The sequence below is a fragment of the Myotis nattereri genome (assembly GCF_964212035.1).
Source record: "Myotis nattereri genome assembly, chromosome: 10".
Taxonomy (NCBI): Eukaryota; Metazoa; Chordata; class Mammalia; order Chiroptera; family Vespertilionidae; genus Myotis; species Myotis nattereri.
The window spans coordinates 73,191,377-73,218,475 of NC_138085.1; the positions used below are offsets into that span (position 1 = coordinate 73,191,377).

General features: G+C 50.0%; 1 protein-coding gene across 1 annotated transcript in view; it reads left to right on the plus strand.

Annotated features, from left to right (window-relative positions):
• The first annotated feature begins 530 nt into the window (after positions 1–530).
• The window catches only part of KIF3C (kinesin family member 3C), a 31,621-nt gene continuing 5,052 nt past the window's right edge, over positions 531–27,099 (plus strand). Inside the window, exons 1-5 of the mRNA XM_081101368.1 lie at positions 531–2,909; positions 20,805–20,906; positions 21,605–21,727; positions 22,780–22,898; positions 23,348–23,464. Coding sequence (XP_080957494.1) covers positions 1,374–2,909; positions 20,805–20,906; positions 21,605–21,727; positions 22,780–22,898; positions 23,348–23,464 — 1,997 coding nt within the window. The 5' untranslated portion in view covers positions 531–1,373. The remainder of the gene's footprint in view (positions 2,910–20,804; positions 20,907–21,604; positions 21,728–22,779; positions 22,899–23,347; positions 23,465–27,099) is intronic.

The following is a 27,099-nucleotide window of genomic DNA, read 5'->3' on the forward strand; positions in this document are numbered from 1 at the left end:
CTGACGCTGGCCATGTTCTGTGCTCTGCCACCTGCTGCCGACGCCCACCATGTTCTTCCCTCTGGTGGTCAGCGCACCAGTTGTTCGGTCTATTTGCACATTGCCTTTTATTATATAGGATAGAAAACTGGTGGAGGAGGAGGGGTGCGTGTGGGGAGAGGAGGTGAGGAGAAAATCAGCTGGAAGGAGGCTCCAGGAGAGAGAAGACAACAGGAGTAAACCAGGGGAGGGCGAGGAAAAGATTAGGAATTAGGGTACCTGGAGACCCTGAAGGGGAGGGGTGACATGTACCTGTCTGCAGACAGAAAGGCAGGCGCATTGGAGAGACAAGGATGGTGGCTGTGGAGGGAACACATGTGGGTAGTGGGTCACCCGCCTTCCCCCACCAGGTAGGCTGAAACCTCAGCAGTCACGCTGGGAGTTTCATGCCAGAGAGGGAGGGGCTTCCCCTGATGTGAGAAGGCAGCAGCAACCTGCCAGATCCGGGTTAACAAAGGCGGGACTACAACTCCCAGCATGCTCGGCTTCGTGGGGTGACGGCGGGCGGTGGCTGCGCTGCCACTCGCCTGGTGGGCGCAGGACCTGAGTCGGCACCAGAGTCTGTCATTCCGGAGGGGTCTAAGGGCGCTGATCGGCGATGCACCCCGGTCCCGGGCGCACTGGCTGCGGCGGACTGGCGCCTCCCGTCCCGGGGCCCCGCCCCGCGCCCCACCCCAGCCCGGAGGCTTAGCTGGGGCCACAGCGCAGCGGCAACATCAGTCTCACCGCCGCTGCTCCGCCCCATCGCCTTCTGTTTTTCTCTCATTCTCCGGTGGCGGCGGGGAAGGGCAGAGGCGGCAGCGGCAGCAGCAGCGCTGGCTGCAATGAATGACCCCCCAGCTGGGGAGGAGGACTCCAGGTGAGCCTCTGCCCTCAGCAGGGCCGAGACCCCCGGCCGCCCAGGACCCGCAGCCCCCGCCATGGATCCCTAGAGGAGGAGGCTGAGAAGACAGCCCTGCCGCCCACCCCCATCCCATTTTCCTCTTCCTTTATCTCATTGTTGCCGTAGCTGTTTACGTCTGGGCTCTTCTGCCCCAGCATGGGGCAGGCTCCGGGCACTGCCATCCGGCTGGCACGGCTCCCGCGGCTGCCCGGAGATTCTGCCTAATTCTCCCTGTCCAGCCGGTGCAGCGAGGACCAGAGAGCGGAGGAGGCCCGGACTGCAGCGGCGGCGGGGCCACCTCCCAGCATCCCCACCCCGGGAGGCTGCATGCGGATTGAAGAGCGGCGCCTCAGGGCTGGGCTGGGCCGGCCCCCGCTGATACCTACCTAGGGAGGACGCAGGACTGCCCAGCCTACGGACGGGTCCCTGGGGCAGGAAGGACTGGAGCAAGATGGCCAATAAAACCAAGGGCAGTGAGGCCCTGAAGGTGGTGGCCCGGTGCCGCCCCCTCAGCCGGAAGGAGGAGGCTGCTGGTCATGAGCAAATCCTGACCATGGACGTGAAACTGGGCCAGGTGACCCTGCGGAACCCCCGTGCTGCCCTGGGGGAGCTGCCCAAGACCTTCACCTTTGATGCCGTGTATGATGCCAGCTCCAAGCAGGCAGACTTGTATGATGAAACTGTGAGGCCCCTGGTAGACTCGGTGCTTCAGGGTTTCAATGGCACGGTGTTTGCCTATGGCCAGACGGGCACTGGCAAGACCTACACCATGCAAGGGACCTGGGTGGAGCCCGAGCTGCGTGGGGTCATCCCTAATGCCTTCGAGCACATCTTCACCCACATCTCTCGCTCCCAGAACCAGCAGTACCTGGTCCGGGCCTCCTACCTGGAGATCTACCAGGAGGAGATCCGAGACCTGCTCTCCAAGGAGCCTGGCAAGAGGCTGGAGCTGAAGGAGAATCCAGAGACAGGTGTCTACATCAAGGACCTCTCCTCCTTTGTCACCAAGAATGTCAAGGAGATCGAGCATGTGATGAACCTGGGGAACCAGACCCGGGCAGTGGGCAGCACACACATGAATGAGGTCAGCTCCCGCTCCCACGCCATCTTCGTCATCACCGTGGAGTGCAGTGAGCGTGGTTCAGATGGCCAGGACCACATCCGTGTGGGCAAGCTCAACCTGGTGGACCTGGCTGGTAGTGAGAGGCAGAATAAGGCGGGCCCCAACACAGCTGGAGGGGCTGCCACACAGTCCACAGGTAGTGGCAGCGGTGGAGGGGGCGGTGGGAGTGGGGAGAGGCCTAAGGAAGCCTCCAAAATCAACCTCTCGCTGTCTGCCCTGGGCAACGTGATCGCTGCTCTGGCGGGCAACAGGAGCACCCATATCCCCTACCGGGACTCCAAGCTGACCCGGCTGCTCCAGGACTCTCTTGGGGGGAATGCCAAGACCATTATGGTGGCCACGCTGGGACCAGCTTCTCACAGCTACGATGAGAGCCTCTCTACCCTGCGCTTTGCCAACCGGGCCAAAAACATCAAGAACAGGCCCCGGGTGAACGAGGACCCTAAGGACACACTGCTGAGGGAATTCCAGGAGGAGATCGCCCGCCTGAAGGCCCAGCTAGAGAAGAAAGGGATGCTGGGGAAGCGGCTCCGGAGAAAGAGCAGTCGTAGAAAGAAGGCCGTGTCGGCCCCCGCCGGCTACCCTGAGGGGCCAGTGATCGAGGCCTGGGTGGCCGAAGAGGAGGATGACAACAACAACAACCATCACCCGCCCCAGCCCATCCTGGACTCAGCCTTGGACAAGAACATGGAGAATTACCTGCAGGAGCAGAAGGAACAGCTGGAGGAAGAGAAGGCAGCCATCCAGGATGACCGAAGCCTGGTCAGCGAGGAGAAGCAGAAGCTGCTGGAGGAGAAGGAGAAGATGCTGGAAGAACTGCGGCGCGAGCAGCAGGCCACAGAGCTGCTCGCAGCCAAGTACAAGGTAAGGTCCCCAAGGAAGCAGGGACACCCAGAAGTCCCCAGAGGGATCTGGGCTGGCAGGCTTTCCTATGTGGGTCTCTGAGCTGGCTGAAGCAAGGGGTCCCTTCCCAGCACCATACACTGCCCTCCTGCCAAATGCTCCCCTGGAAAAGCCAGGCAAATTCCAGGCTAGCCTCCTTGGAGTACCTAGGAGGATGGACAGGGACACACACACACACACACACACACACACACACACACACACACGACAAAGCAGGCAGCCAGTCTCTTAGGCCAATGGACTTGGGCTGGTCTGGCCTGCTGCCTGCCAGTCTCTGCTGGTAGCCCCTAGTATCAGTCAGGTCCATGGGGTGGCCAGGCAGGCCCTCTGCCCCATGTGGTTGTGGGTTTTCACTGGTGCATAGCCTCCTCACCTGTGACCTCCTCCCTCTGCTGCACCTTCAAACCTCACACCCTTTTAGGAATATTTGACATTTGGAGAGCACTTCACAGTTTACAAAGTGTCCCTCATATGTGATCTCGTTGGATCCTCACAGTAGCCATCCGGGGAACTGGTTCTTAAATCCCCATTTTACAGGCGAGGAACTAAGGCAGAGCTGAGCGGGAACCCTTGGGCCTCATGCTCTTCAGTTCTTGGATGGCAAGGTGGGACTAGGAATGGTTCTGCTCCTTGTGAATGAGGTCCATTGGGCCCATGCGGAGCAGGCCCATTACATGGTATCATTAAGAAGGAGTTTGGGGGATCACGGCAGAGGGGGGAAAGAGTACTTACTGGGCTCTACACTGGGGACCTGGAGTCTAGTCTCAGTGAGAGACCTTGTGTAAGTGGCTTCCTCTTTTCCTAAAGCCTCAGTTTTTCTTTTTGTAAAATGGAAGATTGGCCTGGCTGATTTCTGAGGCTCTTCCAATCTGCTAATTCTTTGACCTGTATTAACAAACTGAGGCAGAGTAAGGCCTCATCCCAGTAAGAGCCAATTCCCCATTGCCCTGGGCGATATCAGGCCTCAGTGTCCTTCCTGAGCTGTTCCCTCCCCCGGGAGCCCCCAGGCCTTAGGGGCTAGGCTTAGCTACAGAGGCCCCTGCCTGGCCAGCCACAGACCTGCTAAATTTTAGTGCTGCAGATGCCATAACTCAATGTTCCTGGCATTTTTAGGTCCCTGGGGCCATTAACACTGGGGGTTGGAAGGGGGTCACAGGGACCCATAGCTGGTCACAGCAGAACATTACTATTTCTTATTCCTTGTTCTCAGGAGTGTGGGCTGGGAGCAGGGAAGTCCAGCCTGGAAAGGGAGGGCTGGAGCCTCTGTGGTGGTGACAGATGAGTGGGATGCCATTGTCCGTGTTGTGGGGATGTGCTGCTGCACCAGGTGCCCTAGCCTGGCACATTTAGTATTTAATTCGCCTCTATGAGCTCAGCAAGGGTCATGCCGAGCTGCTTCCTCAGGGGCCTGGCACATTTGGGGCCGTCCTGGGAGAAGCAGGATGTGAAAGGCAGGATGTGTTAGTCAGCTGTCCCTAGGAGGAAGGGAATCCAGGCAGTCTTGTGCTTTCCACTGGGAAATCTTACATGGGCAATCAGTCATTGGCTTCACTACCAAGAGCACCTATGCCCACCTGCCATGGCCCTCGCTCCCCTTCCCATCCTTACCCCCCTCCATCCTTAAGGCTGAGAAGCCACTGAGGCCAAGAGAGTACCCGAAGCCTACTTCAGCCCTGAGGACATGGGTAGAGGGATGGAGCAAAGCCTCCAGTGGGACCTTCCACTGTGGGGGACTGACCAGCTCCCTCAATAAGATGCTTGGATCTAAGGCAATGTGGGGGCACAGATAATAGGACAGTCAGGAGATCAGGGTGGCTGATGCCAGAATTTCTGCACCAGAGGCATAGCCCTCAGAACCCTGTGTTAGAGCTGGCACGGCCTTGGGAAACTGAGGCCAGGACATGCCCAGGGCCCCACAGGTGAGTTAAGGAGAGCCCAAACTATATTTGGCCCAGCCTCTTTCCATTATGCCATAATCCTGACGTTACCTATGCCACTTGATAATCAGAGTAATTCATTTTTATATAATACTTTGACATCTTGATCTCTTACAATCTTTCCAGCAACCCCAAGAGATGAGTATTATTTCCATTTGACAGTTAATGAAAACCAAGGCTGGAGAGGTTGAGTGACTGGTGACTCTGGCTGATAAAGGGCGGAGCCAGGACTGGAACCCAGGTTTTCTGATTTCCCCAGTCCTGTGTTCTTCCTAAGTCATCACGGAGCCCTCCATGTTTGCTCACTATGTGACTCAGGGCAAAGGCCTTTGCCTCTCTAGGCCTCAGGTTTCCATTCGCCTAATGAGGAGAAGTCTGACATCGCTCTCTGGGGAGTGGGTGAAATGGACATTGTGTGTCAGGCTTTCAGATATAAGCAAAGGGGGAGGGTGCCTGGGAAATTCCAAGAGGGGAATGATTCCATATCCTGTGACTTCTCGTCAGACCCAGCCCAGGACAGACAGCAGCAAGCAAGCCAGGAATGGAGCCGAGGCAGAGGACCTCCTTATAGGCCCTATGGGGGATGTTTCTGTGGAGGAAGCAATTTGAGGGCCCTTGAGGGACCCACAGGGAAAAGAGGAGAGGGACATGTCAGAGATAATCCCAGACCTGCCTCTTTCACAGGGCTGTGCTGAAGACTAAATGAGACCTTTAGTGTGAGGGTGTTTGAACTATGTTGAGAGCACCAAATAAATGGAGGGCACTAGCAGCCATGGGTGGCTTCTGTCTGCCAAGCAGGGGTCCAGTGATCTCCAGGACTGACATCTTTGTTGTTAGTTTAACTCCTTCCTTCCTTCCTTCCTCTGCCATCCCGGCTGCCTTGCCATAACCCTGAAGCCCTAGTAGCAGAGCCAGGCAAGGTGGATTGAGGAGGCAAGGGGAGACCAGATCAAAAGGCAAGAGCTTGGGTCCCTCCTGGAAATAAGCTGAACTGGTGCCCACTTTCTGAGTAATAGCACCAACTCCCCTTCTCGCCTCCCCCCCATTCCCTTCTTCCAGTTCACACTACCCTCTGGAGGCAGCTAAGCAATAGCTGATGCGACCCAGTGCCCTCATTCACTCTCTTTGACTCATCTAACCGTCTGCCTCGCCTGCTTTTCCTGCCTGCCACCCCCAGGCTCCCCGTTCCCTTTGTTCTCCCCTCACTGTGTACAAACACCATGCACGTCTCCTTAGAGTCTCCTTTCATATTTACTGTGGACCTCGGGGGATGTTAGAGTGCGCACATGTGTGAGGGTGTGTGATTGTGAGCAGTGCCCTGTTACTGTCCATCATTAGCCATCCGTACTTACGTATATCACCGGGGGCTTGGATAGCTGACTAGGCCTGGGAGGGAGGGGTGTAAAGTCCCAGACAGACCTGCACTGAGGTTGGCTGTGCACAGTGAAAATGCAAGTGTTTGTGCACACATAGTGCACATACTGCAATGATGATGGATGCATGCAGATTGACTGGGAGAGGCCTACTTTACTAAATTTAATTGTGCAAGAAATTTTTAAAAAATATATTTTAGCCAAAACCGGTTTGGCTCAGTGGATAGAGCGTCGGCCTGTGGACTGAAAGGTCCCGGGTTCGATTCCGGTCAAGGGCATGTACCTAGGTTGCGGGCACATCCCCAGTGGGAAGTGTGCAGGAGGCAGCTGATCGATGTTTCTCTCTCATCGATGTTTCTAACTCTCTATCTCTCTCCCTTCCTCTCTGTGGAAAATCAATAAAATATATAAAATAAATAAATAAATAAATAAAAATAAAAAATATATTTTAATCGATTTCAGAGAGGGAAAGAGAGAGATAGAAACATCAATGATGAGAGAGAATCATTGATCTGCTGCCTCCTGCATACCCCCCACTGGAGGTTCAGCCCACATCCCGGGCATGTGCCCTGACTAGGAATCAAACTGTGACCTCCTGGTCCCGTGGTCGGTAAACTGCGGCTTGCGAGCCACATGCGGCTCTTTGGCCCCTTGAGTGTGGCTCTTCCTAAGCCTTAGGAGTGCCCTAATTAAGTTAATAACAGTGTACCTACCTATATAGTTTAAATTTAAAAAATTTGGCTCTCAAAAGAAATTTCAATCGTTGTACTGTTGATATTTGGCTCTGTTGGCTAATGAGTTTGCCGACCACTGTCCTGGTCTATAGGTCAATGCTCAACCACTGAGCTACACCAGCCAGAGAAGAACCTTTTTTTAAAATGGCTTTTAATTTTAAACTTCAGTTTTTGAGGGATTGGACTAGGCGATTTCTAAAACTTTGATTCTAGATACTTTGAGGGAAAGGAGGGTGTCTGGGGAGACAAAGGCAACAGATGACACAAAATGCAGGCTCCAGCTGAAGAGAGTGGAAGAGGTAGAAACAGCAACACTGCTTGTTGATCCCCAAGTAAGAAGGTTTGGCGGGAGAATGGGGGTCTTGGCTAGAGCCCAGTTCTCTCTGTGGGTGTGGAAGAGACCCTACAGCCCAGAAGTCAGAAGGATGAGGTCACTACAGGGAGCACAAACTGCATTGACTTTTTATCATCTCCTTTGTGGGTCCCTCTTCTTCCTCCCACCTCTCAGCATCAGAATGAGCCATCAATGGATACGTAAGAGAGGGACTTTTAAACCTGAGAAACAACAGTCACAGCACTAATAATCCCATTTATCAGCCATTCACTAGATGCCAAGCACTGTATTATCTGTTATATACAAATTGTCTCATTTAATCCCCATAAGCACCTTCCAAGAAAGGTCTTGTGACTTTCCATTTCATAGATGAGAAAACTGAGACCCACTAAGGTTCAGTAACTTGCCCAAAGCCTCAGGGTTTGTATATGGCACTTCTAGTTGAGCCCAGGTTGGTTTGACACAAAATTTGATCCACTTTCATGCTTAAAGAATAGGAATATCAGGCTTGGAACTGGTTGCTGGGAAGGTAGTGAAAAATTACAGGAGCTGGTGACAAAATCCAGTGGTCAGCTGATGACACGCAGTGAGTTTAGGAGCAAGCACAAGACTGGAAACGGAGATTGGGGCCCATCTTCAGAAGAAGGCTGGAATGAAACCTATGGCTTCTGTTCTTGGCATTCTCTCCCTCTATGTAAGCGACTCCCAGATTGAAGTCTCCTGTCCTGGTCTCTCTGCTGACCTTCTTTTGTAGAGCATTGTATTCAGAGCACAGGCATCAGAGTCAGGCAGGCCTGGGTTTAGTGACTTACTAGTTCTGAGGCCTCATTTTTTTTTTTGTTTTTCAGTTTTTTCATCTATAAAATAGGGTGATACTAGTACCTATGCCATAGTGCTATTGAGAGCATTAAATGAGATAAGCACTTTGCATAGTTCCTGGCGTGTAAGTGGTCAGTAAGTAACAACTGTTTATTAGTGTTACCTCCAACTGTCCAATGGATGTTTTCACTCGGCCACCTTCCTCATATGTCAAACACATCACATTTTACTCTGCATTCAAAGCCTGCCAGAGCCTGACTGCAATATATCTCTTCAATCTTCCTGCCCAAGCAAGCTACTCCAATAGGCTAACCTCACAGCCAGCTGGTCTACCCCTATCCTTTTACCCTAAATGTGCCTCACTGCCCTTTGGCTGATCGCAGTGTTTTTGTATTCTGGGTAGTAAGGGAATTATGGGAGTAGATTCATCTCAACATAAAGAAGAACTTTTTAGCAGTTAGAATTGTGCTGTTTCAAAAGGCAATGACTCCCATCTCTGGATGTGTGTTCAAGGAGAAACTGAATGTCAGAGGTGCTCTAAAGGGATTCGTGTATAAGAAATGCCATTGAACTGGATGACCGCCAGAGTTTCTTCCTCTTAAAAGTCCTTCATTGTGAGGATAACATTTTCTAGAGTAAAACATAAAATGTTTCATTGTTTTGAAAATTAAAATTAGAGGGTTTAAATTTTAATGTATGAATTCAACCAATAATGAAAAATATTTTTTTAGCTTTCTACCATGGCCAATTAGAGAAAAACAAGGCAAAGAAGAGCAGAAAGAGAACATGAGGAGAAGGACAGAAAAGAAATAGAGGCGGGTAGTGAAGAGGGGAAAGAGAAATAGAGTCATAGAGTCAGGGTGAAAAGAGAGCGAGTGGGTAAAGGGTAGGGTTTCTGGGAGAAGAAACCCCAATTGGGAAAACATAGTGTAGAGGAGAGAGTTAAATACTCAGGGCCATTCCACTGTCCTGATCTTGATGTTAGTCTCCAAATAGGGCTATACCCAGTTTCCAGAGACCCCCTAATAATATAGGGAGCATCTGATTTTCCAAAGCTGGTCTGGTTCCATCCACATGTCCCCAAGGACACCAGCCCCATACTAGACACTGAGGTTTATGGGGCTAGGTGAGCAGGGATTGTGTGCACCCCCACCCAATCGGAGTCAGCCATGACCCTTGAGAGAAGCCTCATGATAATAAGTGACCAGTGCTCCAAGCTGTGTCTGGCATCAGAGCCATGGCCTCTTGGCGTTGATGGAAGCAGTGACTTATACTCCTTCTCCCCCCTGGCGGTGTGATCAGTTAACAGAATTGTCCTAAGCTGGGGCATTTTGTCACGATTTGACCAGCAGGAGGTATATAAAACTAATACATTTCCATAGAGGTTCTGGGCTTCAAGTTATGTGGGGGCTCAGCAGGCCTTTTGGTCAAGTGTTGGGTTTCTGTTGATGTGTGTTGGCTGGATGAGCGTATTCTCATATTGCCCTGAGTCATTTTTTCAGCCCCGGATAGTGCTAGATTGGATGAAGTGGCTGTGATAGTGCTCTCATTGTGCACTGAGGACTAGGAGGAAGGGCCCGGAATTCAGCTAGAGAAGGGCATCCCTGCCAGCCTGCTGCGGCTGGCCAGTCTGGAGCATTTCTGAGCGTAGCTGAACTAGGTGGCTGGTCTGAGTGGATAAGAGAATGGTCTTCTTCCCACGGGTCCTTCAGCCCTGCAGGCCATGCAAGACAGATCTCTATGCTCATAGCCTGTAGGGCACCTACCCTTGTGGTTTGGTGTATCTAGAATTTTTAATATCTGGAGACATTTCTGGTCATTAACTCCTAGTCAGACTAAAGTGTTACTTTTGAGTTGTCTCCTTTTTCCCCCAGATGTACTCACCAGAAGGAGTACCAGGCCCTGAGTTGAATTGTTTCTATAGCGCTAGGTAATTCAGTCTTTCTCCTCGAGGTGCTCCAGCAGAAAAATAATCACAACAAGAATAATGGTAGCTACCATTTCTTTAGTGCACGCTTAATGCCAAGCACTCTGCTCTATTATGTGCATTGTTTTATTCAATCCTCACAATAGTACCATAAGAAGTAGTACTATTTTAATCTCCATGTGACAAATGAGGACACTGAGGCACATTAAGGAAGAAACAACCCATAGTCACATGCCTAGAAAGTGTTAGGGCCAGAATATGAGCCTATGTCCAAAGCCCATGTTCTTAACCTCCACAGTGTACTATGAACTCAGAAAAGAAGGATTTAAGCCAGATCTCCCTGGGAGCTCTTGTCTGCTGAGATGCTTAACTCATCTGCCTTTTTGTGTGATGGAAGCCCCTGGCCCCTGACCTCAGCTGAGCACCATTCATTCCTATAATCAACAAATCTTTTGGAGTAGCCATGGCCAAGAATATAAATCAGTAGATATAGTTAACTTTGGTTTTAAATTAAGGTTCCTGGTGTTGCTCAGTGGTTGAGCTTCGACCTATGAACCAGGAGGTCACGGTTCAATTCTTGGGTTAGGGCACATGTCTGGGTTGCAGGCTCGATCTCCAATAGGAGGCATGCAGGAGGCAGCCAATCGACAGTTTCCTCTCATCATTGGTATTTCTATCTCACCCTCTTCCTTCCTCTCTCTGAAATCAATAAAAATATATTTATAAACAAATAATAATAAAATAAAGTTTTTAGAAAGAATCACAATAACTCACTAATAGCAATTATCTCTAAGGATTTCAATAGGAAGGGATACTTTTATTTTTTACTTTATACTTCTATTTTTTTTATAGTAAGCATATATTACTTTGCTAACTAAACAAAAGCTAATCTAAATTTTTGAAGGGAGAAAACGTATAAAACAAATGTGTTCACACCTGATTGGAAGATTTAAAGGTAATGCATAATTGAGGGAAATCCAGGGTTGATAATAATACTCAATGATACCCAGTTATTGGTAATCTGGTGATCTTAGACAAGTCAGTCCCCTTCCAGGGACTGTAAATAGTAGTCAGTAGATGTTTCCTTGCTTTCTGCACCATTTGCTGATTCGCCTTGGAAGCAGTGGGTCAGGAGCCCAGGATTAGAGATCCGCCTGAATGGGGGGCAGTGAGGGCTGGAGGAATGACCGAGCACCGTCTGGCAGCTGGAGGCTGCATGATGTGGGACTACCCACGAAGCCCTTTGGACCTGTAAAACGCTGAGCCTGTACTTTATGCATCCTTAGGTCTCACCCACTTCTGACACTGTAGCATTCTATTGTCTGGCTGGATTTGCATCCCTGGTGCTGAAGAGAAACCTTGTAGAATACCACAAAGACGGGAATTAGGGGAGAAAGATGAAGGTCAGGACTGAAGTAGATGGGCTGGCTTTTTTCTCCCTGCTTTTCTTCAAGGTGAACTGAAGCACTCTGGGCATCCATCCCCTGCCTGTCCAGTATGAGGCTGGAGTAGAGTCCAGCTCACCTCACTCTCCAGCCCATATGTTTCCTGATCTCTAACTGTCCTTGCTTCTTGATGAGACTCCTGATTTGTGTCCAATCCCAGGACAGAGAATCACTGAAAATAGCAATCTTCTTCCCTTCACCATTTTCTCTTTCATTTCTTCTTCCCTTCTTGCCGGCTTCTCAAGATTGACAACCAGGAAGCCGCCAAAGGAGAAAGAGCCTGTGGTGATGGGGATAGCTGTTTCCTAAGAGACTGTTGTGCGAATTTTTTTGTTTCACTCTTTGTGATGAGTGGTGGGTAAATGTCTATTAGATACTGAAACAGCAAATAACCACTGATGTTTGATTGCTTTATCATTTACCAAGTGCTTTCACAACAACTACCCAACTCACCATTTTCACCCAAAGCCTGCAAGGTAGTGGGGATTCTCCCCATATTACAGATGAGAAAACTGAAGTCCAGGGCCTGATGCCTTAGCAAACAGGGTGGCAGAGTGTGACAAGGACCCAGGCTGTCTTTCGCAGCAGTCTTTTAAAAATATATTATTATTATTATTATTGATTTCAGAGAGGAAGAGAGAGAGAGAGTGAGAGAGAGAGAGAGATCAGTGATGAGAATCATTGATTGGCTGCCTCTTGCACGCCCCACAGTGGGGATCGCGCCCCCAACCCAGGCATGTACCCTGACCAGGAATCGAACCATCATAGGTCAATGCTCAACCACTGAGCCACGCTGGCCGGGCTCCCAGCACTCTTTATGTCATTTACCCTGGGACTTGTGAGGTGGCCCTTCCATGAGCATTCCAGGTTTGAGCTTCTCTTAGGGATGCTAATTACAGCCTCCCCCCAAGCTCCTAGCCAAAAACTCTAACCTACTCATCTCAGAGCCTCACAAAAGCAGAAGCATTCTCAGCACCCTGCCTGGAAGAGGAAGAAAAGGTGCTCTGAGCTTTTCTGATGGTTCCCGAGTTGACAGAGGTGCAAATACCAAATGTGGCTTCTCTCCAAGGTGCCTTCCTGCCTGAACCTGGGAGAAAGCTGTGAAAGACGGGAAAGGACACTGGACTTAGAATTAGGAGGCTGGTGTTCAAACATCACTTCTGCCAATTACTGGCACCATAACCTTGTGCAAGTCACTTCACCTGTCTGAGCCTGTGTTTTCTCTTATGTCGAATGGGGATCATATTCGTTATCTCATAAGGTTAGTTTGATGATTAATGTAAAAAGGACCTAGCCCAGCTGCAGGCACATGGCAACTTGTATCTGAGATTCCTGGCTCCTGCAAAATGTCACAGATTAGCTGGCAGTGGCAGGGAAGAGCCCCTTTGGCTTCTCTGTCCTTGTAAATTATACTTGATGGTATCTTCTCGGAAGAGTGGCTGGCTGGGCCTGGCTGTCTCCATTCTGGCTTTCCAGATCAGCACTTAACGAGTGCTGTGGCCTCCTTTCTCCACCTTCTGGTTTTATACTCCAGTTGCTTCTGGAACAGGAAAAGGTGAGCCTCTGAATATCCCAAGCTATGTGTGCAAGCGAACATGGTTCCTCTGGTGATCTCGGCAGTTAACTACCATAGCACCTGACCTGCCTCTAATACCTGGGATCAGGATTTGGCTCAGTGGTTGAGCATCGACCTATGATCCAGGAGGTCATGGTTCGATTCTTGGACAGGACACCTACCTGGGTTACAGGCTCAATCCCCGATACGGCTTATGTCAAAGGCAGCCAGCCCATCACTGATTCTCTCTCATCATTGATGTTTATCTCTCTCTCCCTCTCTGAAATCAATAATTTTTTTTAAAGACTTAGATCAAATTGGGAGATTATCTGGAAAGTGCATAGTCAATATAGGAGCAAATACACTTAAAGATTCCCTGATTATGAACTGTGGGCTTAGAGTACTCCATCTCTGGCCCTCAGTTTCTTTATCTGTAAAGCCAAAGCGTTTAGGGTTGATGATTCCCTGAGGTCAGCTAGTTAGCATGTGATTTGTATCCCTCTCTCCAGAGCCAGACCATGGTGCCTGGAACTCCCAACCTGCCTTTCCTGCCCCCACTGCCTCTGCTGACCTCTTAGCTACACTGGATGTATTTAGAACCAGCCGGACTAAACCCAGTTCTGTCCACAGGCTTCACCCACCGGTACTCCTTTGTCCAAGAGATCACAAAGGCAGAAACTCGGGCAGCTCAGAGCTCCAGAGAACCTTTCCTGGGACTAGGAAGCCCATATTTCCTGCCTCTGCTTACTACCCCCAGCCTGAAGTGGGCCTAGGCACTGGAGGCATCCTGTCCCTCCCTGCTCTCCGTAGGTGATAGTTAAGGATAGGGATCTCTGAGGAAAAGGAGAAGGTGGCCACTGGTATCCTCAGAGAAATGGGGAAAATAACAAACAAAAGCAAGAAAAAAAAGCCTGTTTCTAAGCAAAGAATTGAAGCTCATGCATGACATATTTCAGAGCGTGGGGGTGAAGCAGACGGCATGAATTGAGACTGAGGAGAGGGAGGGGGCTGAGACCTTGCACCTGAATGGAGGCCCACCCACAGATTTCGTGCCAGGGCCCACCCCCTCTTCTAGCACAATACAGGTTCTGTCGGGCAGGCTTGGCTGATAGTGTGGGCTGGGCAAGTGGGCAAGGTTTGGCGAGTAACCGATAAGGCAGATTCAGTTGTCATTCAGACCACGTCTGTGCTGGGTTCTGGCAGAGCAGGCAGAGAAACACTGGGGCAGTGAACAAACAGAATGGGGTGATAATGGGCAGTCAGGCATCGTCCAGGAATTCTCTTGGTGGAGTCCAGGCTCAGCCAGAAGGAGAGGTCCTAAAGAAGAGGTCCATAACCAAGGTGGATGAGCAAGAACCAACACAGAACCCAATCCTGGGAATCTTGTCATGGGGATGGGGGCCTCGTAGTTTTGGCTTATGCATCAAATTCCAGGCCTGATTAGCAGCTCAAATTCTGGCTCATAATGTCCAAATGGGTTGGTTACCTAGTTCTTGAACCAATTTGGGCATTGTCAGGCAGAATGTTGAATGAGGAGAGCGTGGTAGTAGGTGTGGTTAGTTAGAAAAGTGGTTAAATAAACAATTGTTTTGAGTCAGAGATCTACCTCCTCACTTAAAAATCACCCCCCAAAAGCATAAAAGTGTATCTTGTAAAAGGGGATATAAGGCCTCTAAAGTATAGGAGTATAAAGTAAGTAGGGAGGCTCAATTTTATATCTCTTATTATAGACAATTAAAAAATAATAAGAACTCATGCATATGATATTCTAATGAAAGTGGTTCCATTACTATTGCTGGCAGTAGTTTAAATGGTATGAACCATTAGAGGTAACTTGACAGTATGTTCTAAGATACCCAAATTATTTGTAACCCTTTACCCACCCCTGAAATTTCCTTCTAAGAAAGTCACCTAAAAAGGCAGCAAATTATATGGACAAGGATGTTTATTGCACACATTGTAAACAACCAATAATAATCTTATAATGGGTGTTAATTAGATATATTATAAATTATCCACTCTAAATATTATGCAATCATTAAATTTACAATCATCAGCATTATGGAAGTAACAGACAATTCTTGAAATATTTGATAAAGTGGAAATAGCAGGACATAAGCTTGTATTTATGCCATGAAAAAATGATGTGTGCATATGGAAAATTTGATAAAAACAAGGATATAACCGAAGCTGATTAGCTTTGGTGAGAAAAATGTGAAGTATTTTCTCATATTATTTCTCTGGTTATTTTTATGTTAGTGCTTTTTTTTCTGAAGGAGAGGAAGACAATAAAAGGTTAAAAATATGTCCCCAGAATTCCTTAATAAACTGTTAAGTATTTATTCTATTTTTAAAAATATTTTTTTATTGATTTCAGAGAGAGAGAGGGAGAGAAAGATAGAAACATCAATGATGAGAGAGAATCATTGACCGGCTGCCTCCTGCACACCCCACACTGGGGACTGAGCCCATAACCCGGCAAGTGCCCTGACCAGGAATGGAACCGTAACCTCTTGGTTCACAGGTTGACGCTCAACCACTGAGCCACACTGGCTGGGCATAAACTGTTAAGTATTTGATTTCATGTTCCTGAGATGCCAGATTCCATAAATGTATCACCCGTAAACAGTAGCACTTCCCTTTGTTTCTCCTAAAAACTCAAGGTGTAAGCTCTTACTCTGTGTACCAGGACGGATTGGAAAGGTCTGGCTCTTTGCTTTTCACACCTTTCTTGATTGTATGGTTTCCAGGCCTATCCTCTAACCTTCCTTTGTCTTTGCAGAGTAGAGTCCTATTTTTTAAAGTCTCTTAGAATAGCCCTTCTCTGAATGGTTTTAGCCGCCTTCCTCTGGATCTCTTGCCTTCGTGTCCCCGGAGATACAGGGAGGGAACTGTGCACAGTACTCCAGATTCAGCTTCGTCGTGGTTTTATATTTGGATAGAATGCTTGTTGTTTTGTTTCTAAAAAGCCTTCAGGATGGTGGCTGGCCAGATGCGGTTGGCTTTTTTAGCTGTGGCAGCATATTAAGCCAATGCCTTCTGGGAACAATAGAGATCAATTCTCTACTCCCCTGTCCCCCCCCCCCTTTCTGGCTTATAACTGATTGCTCATAGCTACCCTTTAATGAGTAGGGCTAGAAGTACTTTTTCCCAAACTGTAAAACTATCATTGAAGCTTATCTGCCATTTTTTTGTCGGCTCACCCAGCCTAGAGATTCCCTTGTGCGCTACCCCCAGGAAGGATGTGGGAGCATCTGTGAAGCTGGGCATTTCATTTCACCAGTGCACGCTTTCCAACGGAGATCAGTCCCCCCAACATTTAACGTTTGAACACTTTTCCATCTCGAGGGACGCCCATGTATTTGTTTCCTTTTGTTAACCCACCTTTCAGTTATGAGAAAACATTTCCCTTTCTCCATCTCCTCACCCACTGTGTAACTTTGAATAACCTCTGATGAAGAACCTTGCCAGGAGCATTTTAACCTCTAAAATTCTGGCCACTGGCTTCCCCACGAATGGTAATGACCTTGGGGATTAGTCAGATATGATTTTCTCTTGCTGGACACAATTTGCTTTTCTTTGAGCAGGTTCTGCTTCCTGGAGCACTCACCACAATGTCTGCAGTAGAAAGAGCATGGGCTTTGGAGCCAGGCCAAGCTGGGTCTGGATTCTCCATTTATATTTAATGTCCATGATGTGACCTGGGATGGATTACTTAACCTCTCTGCGTTTTCATTGGAAAAATGACGGTGCTAATAATATGCCCCTTAAAGTCACCTGGGATCTCGTTACAATGCAGTTTTTTTATTCACTGGGTCTGGGAGGACCTGAGATTCTGCATTTTAACAAGCTCCCAAGTAATGCTGATTCAGGAGACTTCAAAAAGCATTGATTCTCAAATTCAACTGCGCCGTGAAATCACCTGGGAACCTTTCAAAACCACCAGTGCTTGGACCTCACCCCTGCCCTCTCTCCCCCGTTCCAGTTTAACTGGCAGTGGGGTGTAGCCTGGGCACTGGGTTTTTTCAAAGATGATTCTAATATACATGGAAGTTTGAGACCCACTGCTTAAAGGGGGATCTGATGTGAGGTGATGTGATGTGATGTGATGTGATGTGATGTGATGTGATGTGATGTGATAAACCCGGCACGTAGTAGGGACAAAGAAAATAATGGGTTTCTTCCTACTGGTTGCTGGTCCTGTGCTTCCCACTCTCCACTCCAGTGCCCAGTCTTTAAATCAGGCAGGAAACAACAGGGCAGCGACTGTCGTTGGCTCTTCGCTAGAGCCCCTGTCCTAGTTCTCACAGCTGTGAGTGGAAGGGACCGGGATAATGCGGTGGGCCTGGCACTGGGAATTTTAAAAGCGCCTCAGCTTTCATATGTAACCATATTCTAATACGTAACCAAGTCTGAGAACTAGTATCTTTTTATTAGCTAGCAAAGACTGAAGAACACTGCAGTTAAATACAATGCCAAAGGAAGTGCAAGGAGTCCGGGCTGGAATGGCCAAGTACGTCCCAGAATGGGGTGGTCCCTCGAGACTCCCTTCCCCGGTAGTTGGAGGGACCCGTCATCCATGGCCCACAGCACTAGTGGCTTCCTCGTGCCTTCTCTCCTTCTCCTTCCTCACACCCAGCCAGTCCCTCCTACAGGTGCCCAAGAGGCCCAGGCCCTGCTGCTCTGCCCTTTGGCCCTGCAACAGTGAGTGTGGATTGGTCCGTTGAAGCTGGGGTGAGAGAGCCCAGAGAAAGGACCTGGAGCCCCCTCTGGAGCAACCCCACGGCTTCCTTTCAGTTCATCAAACATTGATTGGGCACTTACTCTGTGCCTAGCCCTGTGCTAAGCCCTGACACCGAGATCGATGAGACATAATTCCTGCCCTGAAGCAGCTCTCAGGAGAGGCAGGACGTAAACCAATAGTGGGATGTGACGTCAGAACAGCAGGAAGGTGTCCTGGTTATTGAGGAGGCCAGAGGAGGGAATGTGCAGGTTGGAGGGAATCAGAGGTAAGGTCCCAAGATGCTCAAGCTGCGTCTTTGCAGAAGTAGCGGTTTTCCGGGTGGACGTGGCGTGGGAAGAGAGAGCAGCGTGGTGGAAAGGCTCAGCACATCCTGGGAGCTGGAGGAGAACAGAGCACACCGTGGGGGTGGGGAGTAAGCGGTAAGAGGACACTGGGAGGCTAGGCCAGCCCACTGGCCTGTCACTTGGGTGTCTGTCCCGTAAGAAGTGCATGAGTTTGCAGCAGAGGAGAGGCACGCTCAGGCTTGTGTTTCTGTGGCTCCTCTGAGTGTCATGTGGAGATGGATGGAAGGGGAAACTGAGGCAGTGACTCGCTCATGGCAGTGGTCCACGTGAGTCCTGAGGATCTCAGTGAAGTCGGCAGCTATCACGAGGCTGAAAAGAATAGAATGGTGTGGGCCACACCAAGAAGACAGACCTGATGGGATTTGAGGACTGGCCGATGTTGGGAGGTATGTGAGATGCGGGGCGGGCACTCGGGTGAGGTAGGCAAGGTGCCTAGGACACAGAATGTAAGGAGTTGCTCGCCCACCTTGAGTGAAAGGGAAGTCTAGGATGAGTTCAGGCCTGTGATTATGGTGGGGTGAATGGTGAGACATTAACCACAAGCAGGGCCTGGGAAGGTTCAAGTGCAGCAGGTGGCTGTGGTGTGGTAGCGAGGACAGGCAGCCACTGGAGGGCGCCTTTCCCTGCAGCAGCTCTCTCCTTGGCCTCAAGGCTGCATGGGGCTGCTCCAACTGACCCAACTTTGCTCAGTGTCCTCTGGCACCTTCACATAGTTCAACCTCTGACCTCCCCAATGCACCCTTAACCTCTGCCTTGCTCTCTCCCCAGTGATGAGGTCTCACAGGTGGCATAGGGGTCCCCTTCTGACAGCACCCACTGCTTTGAAAGTGCTCAGGCAGCTCAGCTGGTTCCACTGGGAAAAATTCCAGTGGGGAGACAGCCAATGTTTCCTGGTGGCTCAAGGTGATTTCAACCTTCCAGGAAGCCTGGGATGAAGTCAGAGGACAGCTGGAGTGCCTGGGGCAGCACCTCTGACTAGCAACAGTGAAAATGCATTTCATGTAGCCCTAGCCGATTTGGCTCAGTGGATAGAGCGTCAGCCTGCGGACTGAAGGGTCCCAGGTTCGATTCCAGTCAAGGGCACATGCCCGGGTTGCAGGCTTGATCCCCAGTGTGGGGCATGCAGAAGGCAGCCTATCAATGATTCTCTCTCATCATTGATGTTTCTATCTCTCTCTCCCTTTCCCTTTTTCTCTGAAATAAATAAATATTAAAAAAAGAAAGAAAATGCATTTCATGTAGTCACAATTTACACAGCTCACACAAATCTGTTACCATTTAAGCTTCAGAGTCAGCAGGCACCCATGGAATGTCTGTGCCAAGCACTGGGCTAGGAGCTTCCACAGTTAGACCGGGAGTGAGGGGCGGGGGGGAGATGGAGGGGGGGGGCAGGTTTGTTAACTACCTGCCTGCCTGAGTTCCCCAGTGGCGTGGAGCTGCCTGAGTTCCCCTCAATTTCTTTCTTTGTTAAAGAGGCAGAGTAGCCCTGGCCAGTGTGGCTCATCCACACACCAAAAGGTCACCAGTTCGATTCCTGGTCAGGGCACATGCCCTGGTTGTGGGCTCAATCCCCAGGGGGGATGTGCAGGAGGCAGCCAATTGATGTTTTTCTCTCTTTCTCTCTCTTTCCCTCCCTCCCCCTCTCTTTCCCTTCCTCTCTCTCTAAAATAAATTTTTAAAAATTTAAAAACAGAGAAAGTAATACTACCTCTCTCGGGGTAAGGACAGAGATAATGTCTGTTAAGGGTCTAGTTCAGCCCCTAGCGCATGCTTGGCAGCCATCCTGGTCATAGTCGGTGCTGATGTTAGATGTGAGAACTGAAGCGGGTAACTTGGCCAAGGCTTTGCAGTGAGTGGGTAGAACCCCGTCTGGCCATCTCCAAAGCTATGTGCCTCTTAGTATTACAGAGTCTTCTGCCTTTGGCTTTTCTTTTGCTTTCCATGTCCGCCTACAACTAGGCTCTTCCGTTGCCTGTGTTGAGATCCCTCTTCCTGCATCGGGAGACAGTCCTCCAAAAAGCTGGGCCACCCAGTGACTATCTTCTGAGCTCCCCCTCCTGAGCACCAGCTGGGTGCTGATCGCCAGGTTTAGGTTGCCATCTGCACCCACCACCCCCAGGCCTGTGAACCATCTTCCATCTGGATCCAAAGCAAACAGATCAGGTGCCCTATGTCCCCTGAGGGATTCCCTCTCCTTTTCTCACCCAATGGTCCTGCCAACAATGGTCGCCTTGTGCTGGGGCCCAAGAAGCTGGAGGAAAACGCTTCCTTCTTTTTTTTTTTTTTTAATATATTTTATTGATTTTTTACAGAGAGGAAGGGAGAGAGAGAGTTAGAAACATCGATGAGAGAGAAACATCGATCAGCTGCCTCCTGCACATCTCCCACTGGGGATATGCCCGCAACCCAGGTACATGCCCTTGACCGGAATCGAACCCGGGACCTTTCAGTCCACAGGCCGACGCTCTATCCACTGAGCCAAACCGGTTTTGGCAAAACATTTCCTTCTTGTTGGAGGCCCCATTGGGACACATCTTGTGTCCCTTCTTGGAAGGACCACAGAGAGCAGGGAAGCAGAACCTCTCAGCCTGGGGATCCTGTGCCCCTTTAAAAAGCCTGTCTCTAACCCCATCTGTATCCCCAGGCCATGGAGAGCAAGCTGCTCATCGGGGGCAGGAACATCATGGATCACACAAACGAGCAGCAAAAGATGTTGGAACTGAAGAGGCAGGAGATTGCCGAGCAGGTAGGGCTGGGGCTTCAGGTCCCTGGGGGCACATGGCCTTGAGGTCATGTCTGAGGGGCATGGGGCAGTAAGCCATCCTTGACTCAGGATATGTGGACCAGTACCAAGAATCTAATACAAGCTGCCCTGGATCCCATGGGTCCTCCAGCCCAGGGCCTGTCTCTGGCAGGGGCACTGCTAGCTGGTGGGTGAGAGAAAGTGGTGGCTCTCCACCATGTCAGCCTCCACAGCACCTGGTGCTCATTCCTGGGCCTTCCACAAGGTGCGAGTCCTTGGCCAAGTGTATGGCTATGTCCTGAATCATCACGAACCACAATTTGTTGCTCTTACCAGTCAACTGTAACACTAGGTGGGGAGATGGTGAGGCGGCTGGGAAGCCCGTATGCAGACATCTGTGTAAGTGGTTGACACCTCTGGAATGTGCCAGTGACGAGGGCTGGGTCTCCATCCCCAGGGGCAGTGCCTAGGAAAGGCATGGCAATAGGAGCTGAGAAGAAGGTTCAGAGAGGAGAGGCTCCACTGAGGTTGGGGTGGGAGCCATGGATGAGGGCCATGCTACTCTCCCTTCTCCCTCCTGGCAGCTGGGGCCATAGGGAAGCCATGTCCCACGGGAGGCAGAGTGAGCCTGTCCCTGAGCTCCCTTGACCTTCCGTGGTATGTGCTGCTGCTCTGAGCCCCTATGCCCTGCACTGGCCTAGAAACGCCGCGAGCGGGAGATGCAGCAGGAGATGATGCTCCGGGATGAGGAGACCATGGAGCTCCGGGGCACCTACACATCCCTGCAGCAGGAGGTGGAGGTCAAAACCAAGAAACTCAAGAAGGTGAGATGCCACGGCAGGACGGGGTCTGGGGGTGTGAGGGACAGTCACCTGTCCAAAGAGTATGTCTTTTAGGTCCTCTCCCCACTTTGCTTGAACTGCTGAACCCAGTGACATTGCCTGGGCTGCTGGGGGTGAGGAGCGCAGAAGGCAGGGGTTGGTGTTAGGGTGGAACAGAGCTGTTTCTCCTGGGTCAGGCTAGGCCTGATGGGCTGGGAACACCGTCATTTCTGGTCTCCAGGGTGATTGTCCTCATGGTCCTGGGTAACTTCCCCTTTTACAGTGTCGCCAGTGAGTCACAGTTTGGATAGCTGGGCCTGGAGCAGGGCCAGGGGAGTGGTGAGCCTGGGGGAGCTCCAAGAAGGAAACACAGGGCCCTCAAGGGCATGTGAAGGGATGAGAATATCATCACCAGAACCCTGCAAAGGCAATGCTGGGAAAACGTGTGTGCATGAGATGAGGGTCGAGGGTAGGAAGCTGCAAGTCTCAGCCTGGATTCTAGTAAGAACCTGGAGAGCTCTTAGGGTTGCCGATGTGGCTGCCCCAGAGTAGGCCAGGCAGCGGCCCAGTCCCTGGCAGTTTCCAGGGACACACCCTCCGTGGCTGGGAGTGGGGCAGCGGGGCTGCCCTCTGCACCCCCCGCTTCTGAGAACCCCTGGAGAGGGAGGAGTGGGGTGCTTCACCTTCCAAACTGGCTTAGACCCCTTCCACTGCCTAAGCCCTGGACTTAGGCCCTGATTCTGGCTCTTCTATTAACTAGTTTTGTGACCTTGAGCAAGTCTGCACATGAGTTTCCTCACCTATAGCAAGAGGGTGTTGAGCCAAAAGGTCCCCAGAGTCCCTTCCAGTTTGAACATTCCATGCTGCCGACAGCAGCTGAGAGAGAGCAGGTAACAGGCCAGCATGCAGGAGGGACAGGGCAGCCTTTGGATCCCCTGTCCTGACTGGTGGTGGAGCCGCCGGAGGGAGATTCAGACCTGGCCCTGGCCTCATCCTATGCTGAGCCTGGGATCCTGAGCCCGGGTGGCCTCTGAGCTGCACCTGTCCCCACCCAGCTCTACGCCAAGCTGCAGGCGGTGAAGGCGGAGATCCAGGACCAGCATGACGAGTACATCCGTGTGCGGCAGGACCTGGAGGAGGCGCAGAATGAGCAGACCCGGGAGCTCAAGCTCAAGTAGGCTCCCTCCTCTTCCCATTCCTGGTCCACAGCCAGCCCGTGGGCCCCGAGCTTCTCCCGACAGGATCTTCTCCTTCCTGAAGGCCTCCTTCCGCCTGTCACCCATGAGTCCATGTGTCTTAGGAATAACGTGCCGGAGGGATGAGGGAGAGGCCCAGGTTCTGGAGTTTCTTCTACCTCCTTCCCTCCTCAGCCTGCATTTGATGAACTCCCCCAAAGTGCAGGCTGGGTGCTGGCCAGAAGGAGCCCCTTTGGCCCTGAACCGGCACTCTTTGCGTTAGAAGTGATGTTCAAGGCCTGCTATTTCCCCTCCCCCAACAGTGTGGTTTCTCCGCCTGTGTCCCTTCCTTCTGCCTCTTTGCTTCTTACTTCTGATCCTTCAACTTCACAGATACGTGTGGGGTCCCTCTGCCCAATTCCCATCCCTACCTCCTTTCTGCTCCCAGGTACCTAATTATTGAGAACTTCATCCCCGCTGAGGAGAAGAACAAGATCATGAACCGGCTCTTCCTGGACTGCGAGGAGGAGCAGTGGAAGCTCCAGCCGCTCGTGCCCGCCGGCGCGTGAGTCTCTCACCCAGCCGCCTGGGCCTCGGGACTGGGGCTGGGGTGGGGGTGGCCGGGGGCCCGTGGGGAGACAGGTTTCTACAGATTGGAGAGCAAAGAGGATGATTCAGATGGAGGATGGATTTTCCAGGACCTGATGTAGGGGTCTTCATGAAGGAAGGGTGTCCCCCCACCCCCCACAAAAATGTCTCCTTGGCCTGGGATGCAGAAAATTTTATATGAAGGGCCTGAAGGGGGGATAGGGGGGCGGAAGAGCATCTCAGCCTCTTGGCAATCCCAGTGAATGCTAACATTTGGCCAGTCTGATGAATTTTCATTTGTCTGGTGCCAAGAGCAGCAGCAATAGTTAATATTTACCTTCCTGTGTGTTGGGCACAATGGGAGACTCTGCAGACAGCAGGTAAAGCCAACTCAGTCAGCACACAAGTCCGGTGGGGAATACAGGGAAGTAACTAGATCAGGAAATGATAGAGGTGGGACCCAGTCTTTATAGCTTCACTCAGCTCCATGATTCAGCATTTCCACCTGTTTCCACATCCTAGCCCTTAGGTATTTGAGTCCACTGGGTGGGTGTGCAGCTCCCTCTGCTGGTAGCCATGAAGAACAAGGCCGGATAGTCAAATCCAACAGAGTAACTGCCTCACTCAGCCGGACCACCGTCCCTTCGTTGTGTGTATAGAAGGTTTATTTTTAAATTAGTATATATTTTCATTCAATTTATATATTAAACTTAGTGATGGACACATTAAACAAATTACTACAAATTGCAGGTTTATACAATTGATTACAAATGTCACATTAAATAAATTACTACACTATTAACTAAAAAAGGATATGCAGAATCTTAAATTACCGTTGTGGAGCACTGAGTAATGGCCTCCACAGAAATGCTAGTGAGGCTTCTGCTCTGTAGGCCCTTGGAACCTGTGAGAAATTACCTCATCTGGCAAAAGAGACTTCGCAGGTCTGATGAAATTAAGGGGCTTGAGGAGGAGTATCCTGTGTTATGCAGGTGGACCTTAAATGTAATCACAAGTGTCCTTAAAAAAGGAAGGCAGAGGAAGATGAGACGCTAGAAGTAAGAGATGTGACAACAGAAACAAGAGACGACAGTGACGTAGTTGTGAGGCAAAGATTTCCGAGGAATGCCCATAGCCTCTAGAGCAGTGGTTCTCAACCTTCTGGCCCTTTATTTATTTTTTTAAAATATATTTTATTGATATTTTACAGAGAGGAAGGGGGAGGGATAGAGAGTTAGAAACATCAATGAGAGAGAAACATTGATCAGCTGCCTCCTGCACACCACCTACTGGGGATGTGCCCGCAACCAAGGTACATGCCCTTGACCGGAATCGAACCTGGGACCCTTCAGTCCGCAGGCCGACGCTCTATCCACTGAGCCAAACCTGTTAGGGCAACCTTCTGGCCCTTTAAATACAGTTCCTCATGTTGTGACCCAACCATAAAATTATTTTCGTTGCTACTGCTATGAATCGTAATGTTATGAATCTGATATGCAGGATGGTCTTAGGTGACCCCTGTGAAAGGGTCGTTTGACCGCCAAAGGGGTCAGGACCCACAAGTTGAGAACCGCTGCTCTAGAGGTTGGCATTGGCAAGGAACAGACTCCGCCCTGGAGCTGCTAGAAGAAACCAATCCTGCTGACACCTTGATTGTGTGTTAGTCCTGTAGACTCACCGATGCACATAGAGGTATTTAGGAGGCCAAATACCAGTGCACTTGCCCAGAGATTCTTTGCTCTCTCTGTCCGCAAATATTAATGCCCAGATAGGGCGGGAGTCTCCCCTAAGCGGGGTTGGGAGGCTAGCTGTGCAGGTCTGTAGCTTCTCACTGGAGCATCAGATGCCGCTTCATCTGACTACGTTCTGAAAGGCTGATCCTGCCCAAGGTGACACTACACAGGTTTGTAAGGGGCACGTTCATGAGTAGAAGACTTCTCAATCGTGTCATTTTGCACTTAAAATCTACCTTTCCAATCCCGGTAGAGACCCACAGTAGTACAGCATCTAATGCAGACATTCTCCACCCTGGCTGAAGCTAGAATCACCTGTAAGCTGGGCTACAAAGAGCCTGATTTAAAGGGTCTTGGGTGGATCCCAGGACAATTTTTTTTTTTTTCCAAAGCTTCCAGGTAAGGCTTCCAACAAAGAAGCCGGGCGCAAAAACTACTACTCCAGCGCCCTCTGCTGGAAGGAAATGCTAGTGAAGCTTCTGCTCTAGGGTTATCTTGTGCTTAGAAAACTTCAGTTTCAACTTTGCAGATGGAGGCATTTCTTTGTGTTGGCTAAATATGGGATGAGAGAGAACCTGAGGAAGGGATGTGTTTTTTAAACTTTTTATTTTGAAAAATAAGAATTGTAAGAATAATACAAAGAATTCCCATATACCCTCATGAAAATTCACTAATTAATATTTTGCCACCTCTTGTTTTATTAATAACTCCTTCACCCCACCACCCCAACCATTTGAGATTAAGTGGCGGATGTCCTAGCCCATCACTTGTATTTCCTAAAAATGAGGACATTGTCTTACATAACCACAATACAATGATCACACTTAGGAAATTTTATATCAACACAATACTATTATATAAACAATATTCAGTTTTAGCCAGTACCACAATAATGTCCTTTATGGCCTTTTCCTCCTCCTCCCCCAATCCACACACCTGAGATGGTGCATTGCGTTTGTCATGCTTCTTTAGTCTTCTATAATCTGTAACTGAAAAGGGATATATTTTATTTAATTTAAAAAAACCCTGTTTTTGTTGATTTTAGGGAGAGGGATAGAGAGATAGAAATATCCATAATCAGCTGCCTCCTGCACGCCCCCTACTGGGTGGGGATCAAGCCCTCAATCCGGCATGTGCCCTTGACCGGAATTAAACCCAGACTTTCAGTCTGCAGGCCGATGCTCTATCCACTGAGCCAAACCGGCTAGGGCTGTCAGGCAACTCTTGAAACATGCCCATATCAGCTTATTTTGGAAGTCTATCTTTTATTTTTCCACCATTATCTCTATGTGGTTACTGGTTGATACACAACATCTTCAGGTGAGGTGCCTTCCTTCATCACCAACAATTTTTCAACCAGCTCTAGCAATAACTTTTTCAAGTATGACCTTTTCATTTTTTATTTCTCATAATAGACTTTATTTTTAATTGTGTTTATACAAAATTATCTTCTAAGGGTTGGATATTGGGCAGTGTCTGTAGCGCATGGTTTACAGTTGACAAAATTCTATTGTAACTTTAGCTCTTTAGCCTACTGCAGAGGGTCAGTCACGGAAAGTAGGCCTGGGGCAGAAGAGGGAGTAGATGGGGAGTTTGGTGTCCCAATTACAGACTCCCCTCCCCCAGCCCCTTCTTCCCGCATGCCACCCAGAATAGCCCTGGCATCTTTGTAGGGTCAGGCTGCCAATTCACACTGATCCACTGCTCTGCTCACCCCGCCCAGCCATGTCCTCTGTCCTGTTCCCAGAGCCTGCAGCCTTCAAGGCGCCCCTCAGCCCCAGGCCGGTTCACGTGTACTCCTGAGACAGTGCCGCATCGTGGAATATCCGGGAAGGTTCAGTTCCTGTCTCTTCCTAATTGGATGACCTTGGACACCAAA